This window comes from Pan paniscus, chromosome 4, assembly GCF_029289425.2.
Source record: "Pan paniscus chromosome 4, NHGRI_mPanPan1-v2.0_pri, whole genome shotgun sequence".
NCBI lineage: Eukaryota > Metazoa > Chordata > Mammalia > Primates > Hominidae > Pan > Pan paniscus.
In genome coordinates, this window is record NC_073253.2 from 146,720,861 (window position 1) to 146,739,578 (window position 18,718).

At 46.9% G+C, this 18,718-nt stretch overlaps 2 protein-coding genes across 12 annotated transcripts in view; one reads left to right on the plus strand and one right to left on the minus strand.

Annotated features, from left to right (window-relative positions):
• SLC36A1 (solute carrier family 36 member 1) overlaps nt 1-18,718 on the plus strand; it is a 210,481-nt gene that overhangs the window by 45,598 nt on the left and 146,165 nt on the right. The gene's annotated exons all lie outside the window — the stretch shown is intronic.
• Nucleotides 11,541-18,718, minus strand: part of FAT2 (FAT atypical cadherin 2) — an 87,374-nt gene continuing 80,196 nt past the window's right edge. For both annotated transcript variants that reach the window (XM_003828989.6, XM_055112807.2), the window contains exons 22-24: nt 17,487-17,640; nt 14,590-15,047; nt 11,541-13,537 (exon numbers count right to left, since the gene is read on the minus strand). In XM_003828989.6, coding sequence (XP_003829037.2) covers nt 13,005-13,537; nt 14,590-15,047; nt 17,487-17,640 — 1,145 coding nt within the window. In that variant the 3' untranslated portion in view covers nt 11,541-13,004. The remainder of the gene's footprint in view (nt 13,538-14,589; nt 15,048-17,486; nt 17,641-18,718) is intronic.

Genomic DNA, 18,718 nt, shown 5'->3' on the forward strand with positions numbered 1-18,718 from the left:
ACATCTTTAATCAGTTGCCTTTAAGTAAAAGAGGTTTTCTCAATATTGTGGGTGGGCCACATCCAATCAGTATAAAGGCCTTTAGAACAAAGCTGAGGTTTCCTTGGAGAAGAAATTCTGCCTCCAGACTGCAGCATCAGCTCCTGCCTACAGGCCTGCCCTATGACTCGCAGACTTGCCGGCTCATACGGTCATGGGAGCCAGTTCCTTGATTTGTCTCTCTCTCAGTCTCTCTATGTGTATCTATGTTCACATATGTGTGTGTGTGTGTATATATATATCTCCTACTGGCTTTGTTTCTCTGAAGAAACCGGACACAACAGGTAACACTTAATTTTCTTGAAATGTGGAGATTAATTTCAGGACAGGACAATGGAAGAGATGACACCCCTTCCCTTCCCTTTTTGTCACTGAGTGGGAAAACACACTTAAGGCTTAAAATGTTTATTCTCTCACTCAATACATTTCCCCGCCCCCCCAAAATACTTGAGAATTTGTTCGCACCAGCAAGCATACAATCACTTCTGCGGCAAACACTAGCCAGGTGTGCTCCAATTCAATTCTGACACCACCTGCCTGAAGATGGCATCAGATCCCACAGGATGAGGGCTCAGTCCCCAAGAGTGACACCCCCACCACCACCACTTCCAGTGCCAATTGCAAGTACCAGGTTGTTTACCTGTGCTTCTGACTGGCTAAAAATTTTAAATCAGGGTTCCCATGACTCTGTTTTGGGGTTCGATTAATTTGCTAGAGTAGCTCATAGAACTCAGGAAAATACATTTACCAGTATAAGTTTTAAAACAGAGCCTTCAAAGAATACTCTTAAAGTATAACATTTTACCAAGAGAGGAAGGTGGGCATGTAGTCTGACTATTTTCGTTGTCATTATCATTTCTGGAACAGGAAAGTCAAAGAGATTTAGCAGCTATGCCAAGCCACCAACTAGTAGGTAGCAGCATTGGGATACACACACAAGTCTTCTGGTTCCAGAACCTGAGTGCTTCCCAAGGTGCTGGCTGCCTGTCTGTTGCAGCCTCAAGAGGGAGGTTTGCCTTGGGAATTGTCCTGAGGGTTAGAGAGAATGTTGTAAAGTGCCATATGTCATAATCACAAAGGGCTTATTAAACATTTTCTGAAATATTAGCTGACTTGTAGAAAACCAGGACTCCAAAATACTTCTGCTTGTTGTTCTGGCTGTCCATCCATGCACTGATGTCTTGCTCACTTCCTCTGTGGAGGCCACTCAATCCTCTTTTAAGTTGTCTACCTCCTGAATTTTTTATTTCTGCTCACATTTATACCTAATGGCTGGAACCCCTTCTTCCAGAAAGCCAGGGCCCTCAGGTAAGCCCATTGCATTACTACTGGAGGCATAAACCTGAGTGACAGTGGACTGAATTTGGACCCTAAGCCTGGGGCTCTTTGCTATGTAGGTTGCCTTCCTCATACTTAGCCCATTGCGGTTGTGCTGAGGAACTATGTGTGTCTTTAATGGGTATGCTTTACTAGACCCTTGGCCATTGGTCTCCTTTTTTAAAAAAAATGGAGTATAATTTACATGTAATTAAATTTAAATTTACCTTTTTCAAATGTGCAGTTCAATGTGTTTTGCATACAGTCATGTGACCACCATCTCAATCAAGATACAGAATGTTTCCTTTGCCCCCAGAAGGTCCCTTGTGCCCCTTTGCAATCAATCCCATCCTCACACCACTCAGCCCTTGGCAACTGCTAATCTGTTTTATCTGTCTCCAGTTTTGTCTTTTCTAGAATGTCATATAAAACCGTTACATATGTAGCCCTTTGTGTCTGGTTTCTTTCACTTAACATAATCATCCTTTTTATATTCCTCCATGTTGTTACATGTATCTGTAATGGGTTCTTTTTATTGCTGAGTAGTATCTATTGTGTGGATGAACCATAATTTGTTTATCCATTCATTAGTTGATAGTCTTTGAGGTTGCTTCAAATTTTTAGTTATTATGGCTTATGTTATTTTAATGTAAATTTCTGGTAAACAATTTAGAAACTACCTCTTCTTTCTTCCTTTAAAACTCACTTCTAACTGCTGCTAATCAGAGTATGTTATGAGGGCAACTTGAATCTGTGCTTCCCAGTGGCCATTCGCAAGTTTTGGGCTCAAATATACTCTATATTTAATTATAAAAAAATTACTATTATGAATAAAGCTGCTATAAATACTCATGTACAGGTCTTTGTGTAGACCTATGTTTTTATTTCTCTTGGGTAAATACCTAGAGGTGAAATGATGAGGTTGTATGGGAAATGTGTGCTAACTTTTGGCAAATTATTTTCCAAAGTGGCCGTTCCTTGTTGGATTCCTAATGTATAACAGTTACAGTTGCTCCATATCTTCACCAATACTTAATATTGTGGTCTTTTAAATTTTAGCCCTTCTAATAGGTGTGAAGTGGCATCTCATTACAGTTTTAATTTGCATTTCCCCAATGACTAGTGATGTTTTGCACCTCTTTACATGCTTATTGGCCTAAGGAAGTACTTGTTCAAATATTTTGCCTCTTAAAATTCAGTCATCTACTTCTTTTGATATAGGTTTTTTATTGGGAAATAATTGTAGATTACAGGAAGATTCAAAGGCACAGGAGGGAGGTCCAGGTCTAGAGCACTCTTCAGCTGGGCTTCCCAGTGTTAACATCTTGCATAACTGTAGTATATTATTGAAACCAGGAAATTGACATTAGCACAATCCATAGAGCTGATTCAGATTTCGTTAGTTATACAGATACTCATTTGTGTGTGTGTGTTTGTGTATAGCTGTATGCAATGTTATCATGAGTAGCTTTGTATACACTACCACCACAATCTAGATGCCTAACTGTACCGTCACCTCAAGACTCCTTATGCTACCCCTTTATAGATACCCACTCCCTTCAGTCCCCCACATCCCTAACCTTCCCCAGAAGCCACGAATCTGTTCATCTCTATAATTTTATTCATGAAATTAATAATAATAATTCAATAAATTGAATTCTGCCATATGTATCTTTTTGGGATTGGCTTCTTTCACTCAGTATAATTTCCTTGATGTTCATCTAAGTTGTTGCATTTATCAATAGTTTTTTTCTTTTTATTGCTGAGTAGGGTTCCATGGTACTGATGTTTAACCATTCAGTCACTGAAAGAAATGTGCAGTTTCCAGATTTGGTTATTACAAATAAAGTACTATAAATATTTGTACAAGTGTTCCTGCATGAAAATCAGTTTTAATTTCTCTGGGATATATGCCCAGGAGCACAATTGCTGAATTGTATGGTGATATGGTTTGACTCAGATCTCATCTTGAATTTCCACATGTTGTGGGAGGGACCCGGTGGGAGGTGACTGATTTGTGGGGGCATGTCTTTCCTGCGCTGTTCTCGTGATGGTGAATAAGTCTCACGAGATCTGATGGTTTTAAAAAGGGGCGTCTCCCTGCACAAACTCATTCTCTGTTTGCCTACCGCCATCCACTTAAGATGTGACCTGCTCCTCCTTGCCTTCCGCCGCGATTGTGAGGCCTCCTCAGCTATGTGGAACTGTAAATCGAATTAAACCTCTTTCTTTTGTAAATTGCCCAGTCTCTGGTATGTCTGGTATGTCTTTATCAGCAGCGCGAAAACAGACTAATACGTATGGCAAGCCCATTATTCGTTTTAAAAGGAACTTCTAACCATTTTCCAGAGTGACTACCATTTTGCTACTCCAGCAACAATGTATGAGTGATCTATTTCCTCTGCAACTTTGCCAGCCTTTGGTGTTATCACTATTTGTGGTGTTTGTTTGTTTGTTTTTTGAGACAGAGTCTCACTCTGTCACCCAGGCTGGAGTGCAGTGGCACCATCTCAGCTCACTGCAACCCCTGCCTCCTGGGTTCAAGCGATTCTCCTGTCTCAGCCTCTCGAGTAGCTGGGACTACAGGTGCATGCCACCACACCTAGCTGATTTTTGTACTTTTAGTAGAGAGGGGGCTTTGCCATGTTGGTCAGGCTGGTCTTGAACTCCTGACCTAAGTGATCCTTCCTGACACTATTTGTTATTTTAACCATTTATCAGATCCTGTGTTTTGTTAGATTTATACTTAAGTATTTAATTTTCTTTGGAGCAATTATAAATGGTATTTTTTATTCCAGTTTCTGTGTGTCCATTGGTAGTATATAGAAATATAACTGATTTGTGTATTTTAATCTTGTATCCTGTGACCTTTCTGTACTCGATAATTCTATGAGTTTTTGGTTAGATTTCTTGAGATTTTCTATTTAGACAACCATGTTGTCTGCAAATAGAGATAGATGCATTTCTTCTTTTCCAGTGTCTATCTCTTTTCTTTCTTTCTTTCTTTTTTGTCATATTGCAATGGTTCAAATTTCCTGTTTAAAAAAAGTGGTGAGAGTGAACATCCTAGTCCAGTCCCTGATCTTGTAGGGAAAGCATTCAGTCTTTCACTTTAAGTATGATGTAAGTAGTATAATTTTTATAGAAGTTCCCCTCTATTTCTGTACTGAGATATTTAAAAATCATGAATGAGTACTGAATTTTGTCAAATGCTTTTTCTGTATCTGATATGATCGTATAGTTTTTCTTTTTTCACCTTTTGATATGGTGGATTCCATTGATTGATTTTTGAATATTGAACTGGCCTTGCTTACTTGGAATAAATCCTACTTGATCATTGTATACTATTCTTTATATTGTTAGATTGCCTTTCATTTTTCACTCACCCTGATATTTACTCTGACAGATGTAGAATCCAGAATGGTGCCTTTTTAGAAATGAGCAAAGCCATATGCATAACTTCTATTTTTGGCGTAAGGGTACTTTTGCCCCAGGCTGGATTTCCGGCTGCTCTGGTGCTACAGAAAGGCTGCATGGGTTTCTTTAGGACAGAGTTTCTTTACCTCACTATTATTGCCATTTGGGGCTGCAGAATTCTTGTTGAGGGGCTTTTCTGTGCATTCTAGGATGTTTAGCAGCATCCTGGGCCTCTGCCCACTAGATGTCAGTTGCACCCTGCAAGTTGTGACAACTAAAAATGTCTCCAGAATTGCCAAATGTCCCCTTGGCTGGAGTGGGGGATGGGGTGGAAATTGCCCACCTCAGCTGCCAGGAACCAATGCCTGAGAACATTTGGTGCCCACCTACCTTTAGCTGGGGGGATGTCCTTTTTTTTTTTCTTTTTTTTTGAGACGAAGTCTTGCTCTAATCCCCCAGGCTGGAGTACAATGGTGCAGTCTCGGCTCACTGCAACCTCCACCTCCTGGGTTCAAGCGATTCTCTGCCTCAGCCTCCTAAGTAGCTGGGATTACAGGCGCCTGCCACCACGCCCGACTAATTTTTGTATTTTTAGTAGAGACGGGGTTTCACCATGTTGGCCAGGCTGGTCTCAAACTCCTGACCTCAGGTGATCCACCCACCTCGGCCTCCCAAAGTGCTGGGATTACAGGCGTGAGCCACTGCGCACGGCCAGGGGGGTGGGAATGTCCTTTTATTATGGCCATGGAACAAAGGAAAGTGTGTCAATATGGATACTACACAATGAGCTGCTTTTTCAGTAGTAATGGTAAAATATCTCTAACATCTCCTGAACATTCAGTATACAAACTATGCTAAGCACTTTATGTATATTGTCTCCTTTAATACTCAAATCCAGTGAAGGAAAGTACTGGTAATATCCACACTTTGCAAACTGGGCATAAAAGGTTAAATGACTTGCCCAAGATCACGTTTCCAAAGCAGTGAAGCCAGGTCTGTCCGACATCAAACCTCACGTCCTTGCTGCTGCAATCTTCTCCCCTGCCAGTTGATTCCTTCATTCCTTACCTCCTTCACTGAGCACAGCACATTTCCAAGCCTGTCTTTTGACTCCAGCCTGCTTTGCACCCTGCCCTCCATAAGTCACTCCCAGCTGTCAGAACTACCCACCATTGCCCAAATACTTAAAATCTCTAGGCCTTCCCTTTGGGATTTTCCCTTAGCCTAGCTGACCCTCCTTTCTGTGCTAAATTGGAAGCTCTGCTTTAAGACCCAGCTCAGATGGCTGGGCCCCTGTGGACCCATCCTGGCCAGTTCAGTCAGAACTTTACAGCTTCCTCCTCAGCAATGCTGTCACCTCCCTCCTCTGGTTATCCTCATACCTGCCTGCGCTGGAGACGTGGCTGCTCGGCCACTTTCCCCAGATTGTGAGCTGCCTGAGGGCACTGATCAATCAGATGAAATCTACTCCCACTCTGCCCTTGGGGGCTAATTACGTATCTGAAATCTTTGGTTACTAAATTCAGTGTAGTCTCCTTCTATAGTGAATAGTGCCCTGGCCTGGTAAGGAGGTGACATCACTATATTGTCAGCTTTGTATCAATCTAACCAGGCACCTTTCTTGGTTGGACACTTTGGATTCATTGAGGAATTTTGAGAAAAGTTTTCAAATTGTCTTTTTGCAGCTGGATGTCTGAGAAAGTTCCTGCTTTTCATTCAGTGAAACAGCTGGTGCCCCTCTTCTAGAAGCAGTCAGAGGCTGCCCGAGGGTTTCCAAAGCTTGTCCTTAGACACCGCACCACAGGTGATGGACCAGCACCTGGGTCTGGCACCCTAGCAGGCTGGCATTGCACCAGTGTTTCAAGTCGTGCAAAGAGGTTGGGTTGACTCTTCTATACTGGACCAGCTGCGAGCCCCGGGCATGTCACTCCATGCCTTAAAACTCTACCTGCTGGGTCTTTTTTGCCCTCTAGCTCTTTTAGAATCTTCATACATAATCTTCAGTCCAACAGATGTCATTTTCCCCCCAAGGCCTTTGGCTCTGCCTTTGCTTATCCCCAGATGCTCACTTTTTGAGGGTTCTAGCCCAGTCCTCATGCCTGCCTCGGAGATCCCATGTGCCTCCCTCCAGCGCACTGCCCTGATGCCTGGAAAACATATGTGTCCTTCCTGTAAAGGCTTGAAAACCACCCCTGTAACAACAACTGTGCAAGCCCTCCCTCGTCTGCCAGCCCCTGAAGGAAGTCGTTTCCCAATTCTCCTGTTTCCCAGTTCTTACACCGTCGTTTGTCCTGGCAAATCCCAGCTGCGTTTCCTTCTCCAATAGCAAGGCCTTGTCTGGCTCCTGAAACCACTCCTCACAGCAGGGCAGCAAGTCCCCACCCTGCCCCTCCCTTCTGGCCTGCTCCTCTAGCGATGCTCAAGGTTGCTGTGCCACTCTTAAGGTCCAGCCCCAAAAGTGGATGTAGGGCTTCGGGAGAGGCCTGGGGTTGAGTCCTAAGTTGAGCAGACCCCCACCTCCCCAAATCTGGGCCCCCTGGCTCTGTGCCACCTAGAAATTAGCATGGCCTTCTCTTGGCTTGTTCTGAACTCAGCCTGTTCCATTGCACTTGCTGCTGCTCATCGGTCCCCTGTATTTGTAATTTATTTCGCGAACCCAAACGTAAGGCGCACCTCCCGAGTCAGGCCGACCTGGACTGGAATCCTGGTCCTGTCACTCATGAACTCTGTGACTTACCTTATTTAAGTTACTAACATAAATTACGGGTCCCTCAGTTTATCTGTGCCTCGGTTTCTCCATTTGTAAATGATGATAGTACCTACCTCATTAGGGTTTTGTTGTTGTTGTTGTTGTTGTTGTTGTTTTGAGATGGAATCTCGTTCTGTCACCCAGGCTGGAGTGCAGTGGCATGATCTCGGCTCACTGCAAACTCCGTCTCCTGGGTTCAAGTGATTCTCTTGCCTCAGCCTCCTGAGTAGCTGGGATTACAGGCACACGCCACCATGCCCAGCTAGTTTTTGTGTTTTTAGTAGAGACGGGGTTTCACCATGTTGGCCAGGTTGGTCTCGAACTCTTGACCTCAGGTGATCTAACCACCTCGGCCTCCCAGAGTGCTGGGATTACAGGTGGGAGCCACTGCACCTGGCCCCTCATTAGGTTTTTGTGAGAATTAAATGAGATAAGACGCTGAGTGCTTGCACAGCACCTGGCATAGCAAATGCTCAGTAAAAGGAGGCAGTAGAGGTGGTGGCTGATGGTAGTGACAGTCATGATGGTGAACTGCAAGTCTGCCTGATCCCCAGTGGTTTAGGATGCCGGGATTTACCTGAAAACCTTTAGGCCTCCCTGCAGGCCCAGTAAACTGGTCCTTGATCCCAGAGAGCCCTCTGGTGGCTAATCTGTGAAGGCGCAGGCTGCGGAAGAAAAGGAGAAGGCGGGGCCTGGTGGGGAGAGGATGGAGGTGGGCTGGTTAAGAAGGCGTTCCCCATCCAGGAGAATGGGAGGCAGGGAGGTGCTGTGTGGACATCCCCAGACTGGGTGTCGGACCTGCGTTGGGGTCTTGCCCCTGGAATTCCGGCTGTGAGACCTCAGACAAACCCTTTCTCTATGGGCCTTAGCATGTGAAACATCAGGAATGAGGAGGACCAGGTCATTGTTTCCCAAAGACGAAGAGGGGGCCCCTGACAGTCATTTCTTAATCTGAATGGTTACATATTTTCATGGTATCAGGAAGAAATACTCTCAAATCCTTTAGTGTAGAGATATTATTGTTTAGAGATGAATAGAGAATATTTTGTAAACATTGAAATATATTTTTTAAGTATTAAATAATAGTACAAGTTGTATTCTATCAGGGCAAAAATTGTGAAAGTGATAAGCAAAACAGAAATTTGGGCAACACTGGACAATTTGTGATCTCCTGCACAGTCCTGATAAATCAGTCCTATCTGTATGCTATCTGTCCTTTTTTGTTTTTTGAGACAGTCTTGCTCTGTCAGCCAGGCTGGAGTGCAGTGGCACAATCCTTGCTCACTGCAGCCTCCGCCTCCCAGGTTCAAGCGATTCTTCTGCCTCAGCCTCCTGAGTAGCTGGGACTACAGCCGCCCACCACCACACCCGGCTTGTTTGTGTATTTTTAGTAGAGATGTAGTTTCCCCACATTGGCCAGGCTGGTTTTGAACTCCTGACCTCAGGTGATCTGCCCACCTTGGCCTCCCAAAGTGCTGGGATTACAGGTGTGAGCCACACACCCGGCCTGGTATTATTTTCTATCATACTGGCCACCATTTATTGTTTATGCTTTAATAAACTTTCCATTTACATGTATTTCTCATGACAATATGAGATAGCTATTATTCCTATATTATTTACTATCTTCATTTTACTGAGGAATGAGAGGCCTAACTGAACTTTGACAAAGGAGCAAAGGCACCACAATGGAGCAAACAGCCTTTTCAGCAAATGGTGCTGGACAGCTGGACAGCCACATGCAAACAAAGTGAATCTAGATGTTACATCCTTCACAAAAAGTAACTTAAAGTGGACCATAGACCTAAATGTAAAATGCAAAACTATAAAACTCCTAGATGATAACATAGGAGAAAACCTAGAGACCTTGGGTTTAGCAATGAGTTTTTAAATAAAACACCGAAGGCATTCTGTATAAAAGAAATAAACCAGACTTCCTTAAAATTAAAAACGAGTAGGGCAGGTGCGGTGGCTCATGCCTGTAATCTCAGCACTTTGGGAGGCAGAGGCGGGTGGATCACCTGAGGTCAGGAGTTCAAGACCAGCCTGGCCAACATGGCGAAACCCTGTCTCTACTAAAAATACAAGAATTAGCTGGGTGTGGTGGTGGGCACCTGTAATCCCAGCTACTCAGGAGGCTGAGGTGGGAGAATTGCTTGAACCCAGGAGGTAGAGGTTGCAGTAAGTCGAGACTGTGCCACTGCACTTCAGCCTGGGCAACAGAGTGAGACTCTGTCAAAAAAAAAAAAAAGTTAAAAACCTATGCTTTGTAAAAGACAGTGTCAAGAAGACAAGGCACAGACTGAGAAAATATTTTCAAAGGCATATCTCATAAAATACTGTTTTCTAAAATATACAAAGAACTCTTAATACTCAACATTGAGAAAACAAACCAATTTAAAAATGAGCCAAACATCTTAACAGCCACGTCACTAAAGCAGATCTATAGATGTCAAAAAAAAAAAAAGCATATGAAAAGATGCTCCACATCATATGTCATCAGGGAAATGCAAAATTAAGACAACAGTGAGATACCGCACCGCACACCCATTAGAAAGGTGGAAATCCAGAACACAGACACCACCAAATGCTGGTGAGAGTGTGGAGCAAAAGGAGCTCTCATTCACTGCTGCTGGGAACGTGGAATGGTTCAGCCACTCTGGAAGACTGTTTGCCAGTATTTACCCAGAGCTAACCTATATCTACATAAAACCTGCACACAGATGTTTATAGCAGTTGTATTCATAGTTGCCAAAACTTGGAAGCAACCAAGATGTCCTTGAGAAGATGAATGGGTAAATAAACTGTAGTACATCCAGACAGTGGAGTATTATTCGGCACTAAAAAGAAATGATCAAGCCCTGAAAAGATATGGAGGAATCTTAAATGCATATTAGTAAAAGAAGCAAGTTTGAAAAAGCTACGTATCATATGATTCCAACTATATGACATGCTGGAAAACTATGGAGACAGCAATAAGTTTCGTGGTTGCCAGGGGTTAGGGGGCAGGAGGGAAGAGTAGGCAGAGCACAGAAGATTTTTAGGGCAGTGAAACCATCTGCAAGAGCCTGTAATGCTGGATACATATTATACATATTTGTCCAAACCCATAGAATGTGCAACACCAAGAGTGAACCCTAATGTAAACTATGGACTGTAGGTGATAATGACCCATCAATGAAGAGTTGTCAGTTGCAACAACTATACCATTCTGGTGGGGAATGTTAATAATGAGGGAGGCTATGTATGGGAGGGAAGGCATATCGCTGTATCTTCCATTCAGTTTTTCTGTGAGCCATAAAACTGCTCTAAAAAAATTCTCTTTGAAAAATGAGAGGCCAAGTCATATCTGCTCAAGGCCACATAATTAGTGTGCGACAGAGCTGGGCTTGGAATCAAACCTGTTCAACCTCAGAGCCACTGCCTGCGTGGTGTCTCCCACGGGTGTGCCTTCTTTGCCCAGCTGGATTGGGAACTTGAAGGCAGGGACTGGGCTTTCCTGTCTCGGTGTCGTCATGGTTGCCTGGTGAAGTCACATTTAGCTGGCGACCAAGGGTGCGCTGTGGAGTAGCAGCCATAGGCTGACTCTGGGTCCCAGGAGGGCCAGCTTCCCAAGACTTCTGATAGTTAAGTCCCTTCTCCGTAACTAATGCCATGCAGTGCAAAGAGTGCTGGCAAGGGCAGGAAGCCCCAGGTCTTGTCCTGGGCTTTAGCTAGCCTGCTAGTTAGTGGACTCATCCCTCAGAGCCTCAGAGCCCCAGAGCCCCGTCTAAATGGAGGGGCTTGAACCACTGCAGACAGTTGTATCAGAGGCAGAGGGTTTTTTCCAAATAGTTTAGTTTCCTGGGCCCCACCCCCAGAAGTTCTGGTTTTGTGTCTGGGATAGGTAATGTTGCCAGGTTGGGAATCTCTGTTGCTTGACAATCTCTAGGATCCCTTCCAGCTCCCAAAATCCATGAATCTTGGAAGGGCCTGTGGACCCTTGCATCGTTCCCAACAGGCTAAAGGACACAGAAAATAACAGTAAAAAAGATACTTTATTGTTAAAAAAAAACAGTGAAACTATGTATCTGTCACTCACACTCACACACACAGCCACAAACCACTCACACAAATTGGCTCTCGCCCACACATCTCCCTCTCGCGTGAAGCAGCAGCCCTGTGGGCAAGGCTCCACTGCTCTTCCTTTTGACTTCTGTCTCCAGGAACAACACATATGAAAAGGCAGTGGACCAGAGGGAGGGACTGGGTGGGAGGGAGTGGTGAGGTCACCAAAGGCCACAGAGGCTTCTGGTCCCCACCACTCCTGGCTACATACACTCTACACATGTGTACACACGTACTATCCATGGGCACCCACATGTGTAGACATGTGCCCACATTGACCCTCCATGCATAGGGTTGAGTCGCTGCAGGTAACACTTGATGGGCAGGCGTCTGCAATGGAGAGGAGGCAACGGCAGGTGTCCAGCCTGGACACTGCGGTCCAGCTCCCTGCTTCCAACCTGCCCTAAATAGGAGTTCAGAGTTCCTTGTGTCTAGGGAAGAAAGATCCCATTGAGGAAACTCATCCAGACAGCAAGGTCAAAAAGTGCCTAAGAATTATTTTTAAAATGAAGAATTAGTTCCTTCCTTCCTTTGGCCAAAAGTGCCTGGGAAACTTGGGATGAAGAACCCAGAGTTCCATGAGGTCTGAATTCTGTAACAAAGAAGGTTCAGAGCTGTGTAGACTCCTGGCAGGCCCTGACTGGCAGCCAGTGGTGTGACTCTGAGGTGGGCCCGTTCCTCTGCGTGTAGGCTGAGGAGCGGGACCTCTGGGGCCCGAGGCCTGGTGGTGCTCCTCGGAGTCCTTGTTGCCCTCCATCACCATTTTCTCCCCGGTGCAAAGCACAGTGCCTGACGTGGAGCAGACACTTGACAAAGACACAGTGAGTGCTCGACTGAGGCAGGGGCACAGGGGACTGTGCCTGCTCCCCTGCTGCTCACCTCTCAGCCCCTAGGAGGATGCCACGCAGCCCTCTAGAGCTCCTCTGTACGGCCCGCGTAGTGGTTGTCTGTCAGGCACCAACCTGCCTGCCTCCAAAATGGAGCTGTGGGCAGGTATGAGAATGCATCTTGGTGAAGTTGAGCCAGCACAGTCAATCAGGCTCTGCCCCGGGGACTGAGAGCCGGCAGATCAGGGAGACCTCCTGTCTCTCGCCCACCCCGGGAGTCAATTGTTCCTGGTCTTCCAGGGTCACTGCTCTAGAAATGCCCCTCTCCTGGGACCCTAGTGCTGTTTCTGGAGCTCTATCCTCAGCTTCCCTCCACCCTCAGGGACTAGGTGGGGGATTGGAAGAGCACATTTCAAGGGACAGCAGCCTGGGCTGGGGGCTTCCCTCCCACTCTCCCAGCCACACTCAACTCACCCCCTACAAGACAGGAAGAAATAAGCCAAGTCCAGTCCTTGGCCTCCCGCCTGCCTTGCTCTGGGAATGGGAAGCTAGAACATGACCTCCTCACAGCTGCCGTAATCACTCTCCACCATGTCAGAGCCCTCATAGTTGGGGGGCACCCGGGGCTGGCCCTGGCCTGCAAGAGGTGCCCCCTCCATCTCACAGACAGCATAAGAGGGCCCAGCTCGGCTGAGGCGCATACTCACCCCCTTGTAGCCCCCGTCTGCCAAGCAGGGCCCTCCCCCTCCCTGCCGGAACTGCGAGTGGTAGTAGCTGATGGCCGTGTACTCATTGAGACAGGGGGCAACCAGGCGCTCCCGGGGACTAGGGGGCCGAGAGGGCATCAGATCTTCCAGGTTCTGGTTGCTGTAACGGGGTGGGAGAGGTGCCCGCTTGTTTTCCATCTCCAGGGGGAAGGGGAAGCCCCCATAGAGGCCACTGGGCTCTGGCATCACGACTGGGGTTGAGTGGCGGTGAGCCGAGGGCGGCAGAGAGCCCTGAGTCACTTCGGAGTGGGGGTATTCCCAGCGTTCGTTTCTGGAGTAAGTAGGGGGCCAGACCATAGCTCCACCAGGGTACACTGAAAGGGAACAGCAAGATAGGGTGAGCTCATTTTCTCCCCGGAAGGTTTCAGCTGGCTTTATAGCAACTATATATAACCTAGCGAGTGGTGGAGATGGGAGTGGGTGGGTATAGGCCCATCTGTGCAGGTTGTCTCTGTTGGCTTACGTTGATAACATAGAATCCAATGGGACAAGCTCAAGGCTAGAGGTTTGACCCAAGGCCAGCCCATCTTGCAAATCCCTGCCACTAATCTGAGGGTCAGTGAACAAGGGAAGGATTTGGATGTCTCCATGCAACCCACCCCCACAGCTGGATACAGTAACTCCATCCCAAGTCCTACTGGTGAGTTTCATCCCCTTAACTGAAGGAAACACACACACAGTTTGGACTCACAGGTGTGATGGAGTCTATCATGGAGAGTGATGAAATGAGATGTGGCTCAGAAATCAGGAGACCAGGAGCCCTTGGTCCTAGCCCTGCCTCTGCTACTGAATAGTTGGGTTAGTTAGAACAAGTCACTGCATCTTGATGGGCCTCATTTTCCCTATTTGACACATAGTGAAAATACCTATCATAACTGCTAATGATTATGCCAAAACATGAAGTGCTTTACTAATGCACCTCCTTTTGAGCCAAAGATGAGAGGAAGGTGATATTCCCCCTCTAGGTCAGCCAGGTCTGGCCCAGGGCTGCTGCACTTCCACACTGGGCAACCAGAAGCTTAGACCACTTCTCCTTTCCCTTCCCAGAAAAGCACAAAGGTGCAGAAGCCCCCTTCTCACTCCAAGGGTTCTACCCAACCCTATCCAGGGTCTACACATTTCTGTCATGAACCTCAATCCCATGGAGTGACTTGGAATTTAAAGGAGTGCAAAAGAATGAGCCCTAGAAACCTGGTATCTGCTCCAGCATCCGTGCCCTATAACCTTGAACACATCTCATCGTGTCCCATCCCAAAGGGTTGGATGCGTGGTAGCTAAAAATGCCTGTGCCTCAGATAACGGAGTGTTTAGAACCACCACCCACTTCCATCAATCCCAGAGGCTAAGCATCTCTGGCTATACTGACCCATCTCCTCGCTGGACCAGGTTCTCTTAATGACAGGCTCATTGTCAGAGTGGGAAGGGACCGCAGCTGGCGGGAGTCTGGGGGGCACACTGCAGACCACTGGCCGTTGCTTAGAATTGGGTCCAAATGTGACAAGTTCATTTGGAACAGAGGCCTTGCTGGGTTCCGGTTGGTTGAGGTTGTTGCAGGAGCTGGCACTCAATGGGTTGAGCTCGATGGCAGGCATGGCTTGGGTGTCAACACCAACACTCCTGGCCAGGAGGTCTGGGTCCTCCATGGCCACAGGCTTGTGAGACTTGCAACGGCGGCAGTAGAAGAGAAGCCCGACAGTGCTTATGATAATGAACGCCACGGCCACTGTGATGATCAGTAACTCCTGCTGCCCCCAGTCCCCCCTTTTGATCTCGGGAGTGACTAGGCAGTGTCCTTCTGAACAACCCCTTGCCTCCATTTCACACCTGCAGAGACAGAGAAGTAGTCAGGGGGCCGAGTCATGAAATTGCCCTTTCCATGTCCCCTCTTACAGAGATCTATGGGATAGAGACTGCTCCCCCCAAAACCTACCGTCTCCCATTTTTCACCCCCCAAAAAAGTAACTATCAAGCATATCAACATCAGAACTTTCCACCTTCCACCAGTAAAGTATGGGTCTCATCTACATCCTCATTTGTGACCATTAGGATCTGGGAATGTCTATTATTTTTCCAGCAATGAGATCTAGGCACTGGATACACTCTCTATCATGAGGTTGGATTTCCTCCCATATCACTGCAGTAGAGACATCGACTCTCTAGCAATGATGTCAGGGTTCCAGATACAAGTCAGCATTGCCCAGTTATAGCAGCCAGGCACCCATGTTCCCTGCTGTGCTTCACCAGGAGGTCACAGGAGCCAATGTGGTCCTGCACAGATCAGCCACCTTACAATGGGCAACTTGCTCAGAGAAAGCATGCGATCTCTCAGGGTACCTGTAGCTTGGCATTCCATGGTGTGAAGCTCCAGGGAAACTTCTGTGGCCAGCTTTATCCACTTTTGAGGGCTATTGGGAAAGTTTGCCCCATCCCATTTGAGTCCAAAACATTTCTCAGTGCCTGAAATTTCACTACCAGTTTTTTGTTATTTTGGGTTAAATGTTGTTTTCCCCAAGGTCCTCTTTTAAAATGCAGACACCACTTTCAGCTGTGAAATGTCCTCCCAACACATCTCGTGAACGAATAGCATTCCCTACTGCAAAGCAGGGCAGGACACACCAGTTGCTGAGAAAAAGGACTGAGGTCGACTGGGCGCAGTGGCTCATGCCTGTAATCCCAGCACTTTGGGTAGCAGAGTCAGCGGGATCACTTGAGGTCAGGAATTCAAGACCAGACTGGCCAGTATGGTGAAACCCCGTATCTACTAAAAATACAAAAATTAGCCAGGTGTTATGGCACATGCCTGTAATCCCAGCTACTTGGCAGGCTGAGGCAGGGGAATGGCTTGAACCTAGGAGTCAGAGGTTGCAGTGAGCCGAGATTGTGCCATTGCACTCCAGCCTGGGCGACAGAGTGAAACTCCTTCTCAAAAAAAAAAAAAAAGGACTGGGGTCATCAGCATACCCAGAGTAATCATGGGAAAGCCCTTTCCCTGCCTGGGCCTCAGTTACTGCAGCTGTAAAATGAGTGGGTGAACTACATCACTGGCTCTTATATACAGGCTAATAGCAAAGGGATCCACTGAGAGCTTGTTAAAAATAGAAGCTAGGCCCATTCTTGGGGATTCTGATTCAGTTGGTCTAGGCTGGATCTTGGAATCTATATTTTTCATGTCTCTTTCATGATTCTTTAAAGGCTCCCAAGTTTGGGAGCCCTAAAACCAGATAATTGTCAAATTCTCTTTCCCTCTAGGATTCTAGGAATGACAGTTTCCCTTGCAACTGCCACAGCCCCACACAGTATGAGGCACAGACAGCTGGCAGTGGGGTTCCAGGCACAGCAGCGCCTGCCCAAGTGGAACCATTCTCCCCAGGTCACTGGGAAGTTCAGGTCCAGAGTGAGAGAATAAGCACTTCAGCCATTTTCAGACTGCAGCAAGGACCAGAACTACCTGAGGAGCTGGTTAAATGTACAGATTCCTAAGCCCCAGCTTGTGAATCTGAGACAGTATGTTCAGAATAGGGCTGGGGAAATCTCTAATAAGCAGCTTCCTCCTCCAGAAGTGTTGTAATGCAGGTGGTTAGAGAGAGACGCCCTAACACAATGGTCCACAACCCCTGGGTCACAGACCCATACTGGTCGGTGGCCTGTTAGGAACCGAGCTGCACAGCCGGAAATGAGCCATGGGTGAGCAAGCATTACCACCTGAGCTCCGCCTTCTGTCAGGCATTAGATGCCTTCTGGGGGCATTAGATTCTCACTGGAGCACAAACCCTGTTGTGAACCGTGCATGTAAGGGATCTAGTTTGCATGCTCCTTATAAGGAGCATATATCTAATGCCTGATCTGTCACTGTCTCCCATCGCCTCCAGATGGGACTGTCTAGTTGCAGGAAAACAAGCTCAGGGCTCCCAACTGATTCTACATTATGGTGAGTTGTATAATTACTTCATTATATATTACAATGTAATAATAATAGAAACAAAGTGTGCAATAAATGTCATGTGCTTGAATCATCCTGAAACCATCTCCCGTTTCTCCTGCCTGGTCCGTGGAAAAAGTGTCTTCCATGAAACCGGTCCCTGGTGCCAAAAAGGTTGGGGACCACTGCCCTAACACATGGAAAAGGCCTAGAAGCCAGGTCCCTGCAGCACTCTCCCCTGGCCTCCCATTGGACTTTCTAGAGGTTAGAGTACAGAGCGCATTCCCTAACGGTGCAAAACCCAAGGTAAGGAGCCCATGGCAGGTGGCCTCTCCTGGGATTACCTGTCTCCTGTGTAAGGATGAGGGCAGTTACAGGAAGCTCCTTTGGGGGAGAGGATGCAAGTTCCACCTTCCAGGCAGGGTGCAAAAGTACAGTTCTCCCTTCCTTGTTCACAGTGCTTCCCAGAGAACTGTGGGGGACATTTGCAGACATAGCCTGGGAGAAAAAGAAGGGAGGTGAGAGACCGCACTGGCCTAGCAGTTAAAGGAGACCTGGCATTGGCAGACTGGTGTGTTTGTGCAGCCGTTCAGTTACCATTTATTTATTTGGTTGCTCCCCTCTGTGCCCAATACCGTGCTGGGCATTGGTGCCCTGCTGAACAAGAGCACTTTGGTCCCTGCCCTCAAACAGCTTACAGCCCACCAGAGACAACAGTCACCTAAAGAACAGTAATAAACAGGATAACAACCATAGACACTAACTTAGTGCTAGTCACTGTTCCAAGGATCTTCCTGTGTTGGCTCATTTGATCCTCACGATGACCCTGAGGTTGGTGACTGTCATCATCCTCATCAGGGGACAGGTACAAAGGGATGGCAGATGAGGAAAGGAGGCACAGAGAATGGACAGAATTTGCTCAAGCCAGTAAATGGCAAAGCTGGGGTTCAAACCTAGACAGCTAGCTATAATATCAGTATCTCAGTAATTATAATAAAATTAGTTTTATTGAAGGGAAATGCTGGGAGGGGTGGGGGATGAGGCTAGCTTACTCTAGGGATCTGGGAGCTATTTCATTTGAGATCTGAAGGATGAGTAGAAATTAGCTAGGCAAGAAGCTAGAGGGCAAAGAGAAAGGTGTTTCAGGCGGAAGAGAAGAGTGTGTGCAAAGGCTAGGGAAGGGTGTGGCATGGTCAAGGAACTCAAACCACACCAGGGTGGGCCAGCCTGGTGAGGGACAGGGAGAGTTTGAACTATGGCCTGGGAGGTGCAGGAGCCACATGCAGGGATTGGGACTCTATCCTAACAGCACGGCGGCCACTGAGCAGTTCTCAGCAGAAGAGTGCCATGCACAGGTCTGTGCTGGATAAAGATCACCCCGGCTCCTGCTGGAAGGTGGAAGGCCGGGATAGAAGCTGGAGAACAGGGAGGAGGCTGGTGCCAGGGTGAGAGGTGATGGGGGCTTGGGACAGAGGGACAGCAGTGGGGAAAGAGAGAAGTGATGGATTCCTTGGATATTTTGCAGGTAGAAATGACATGATTAGCCAGACAAAAATCAGAAAAAGGGGTAATGCGA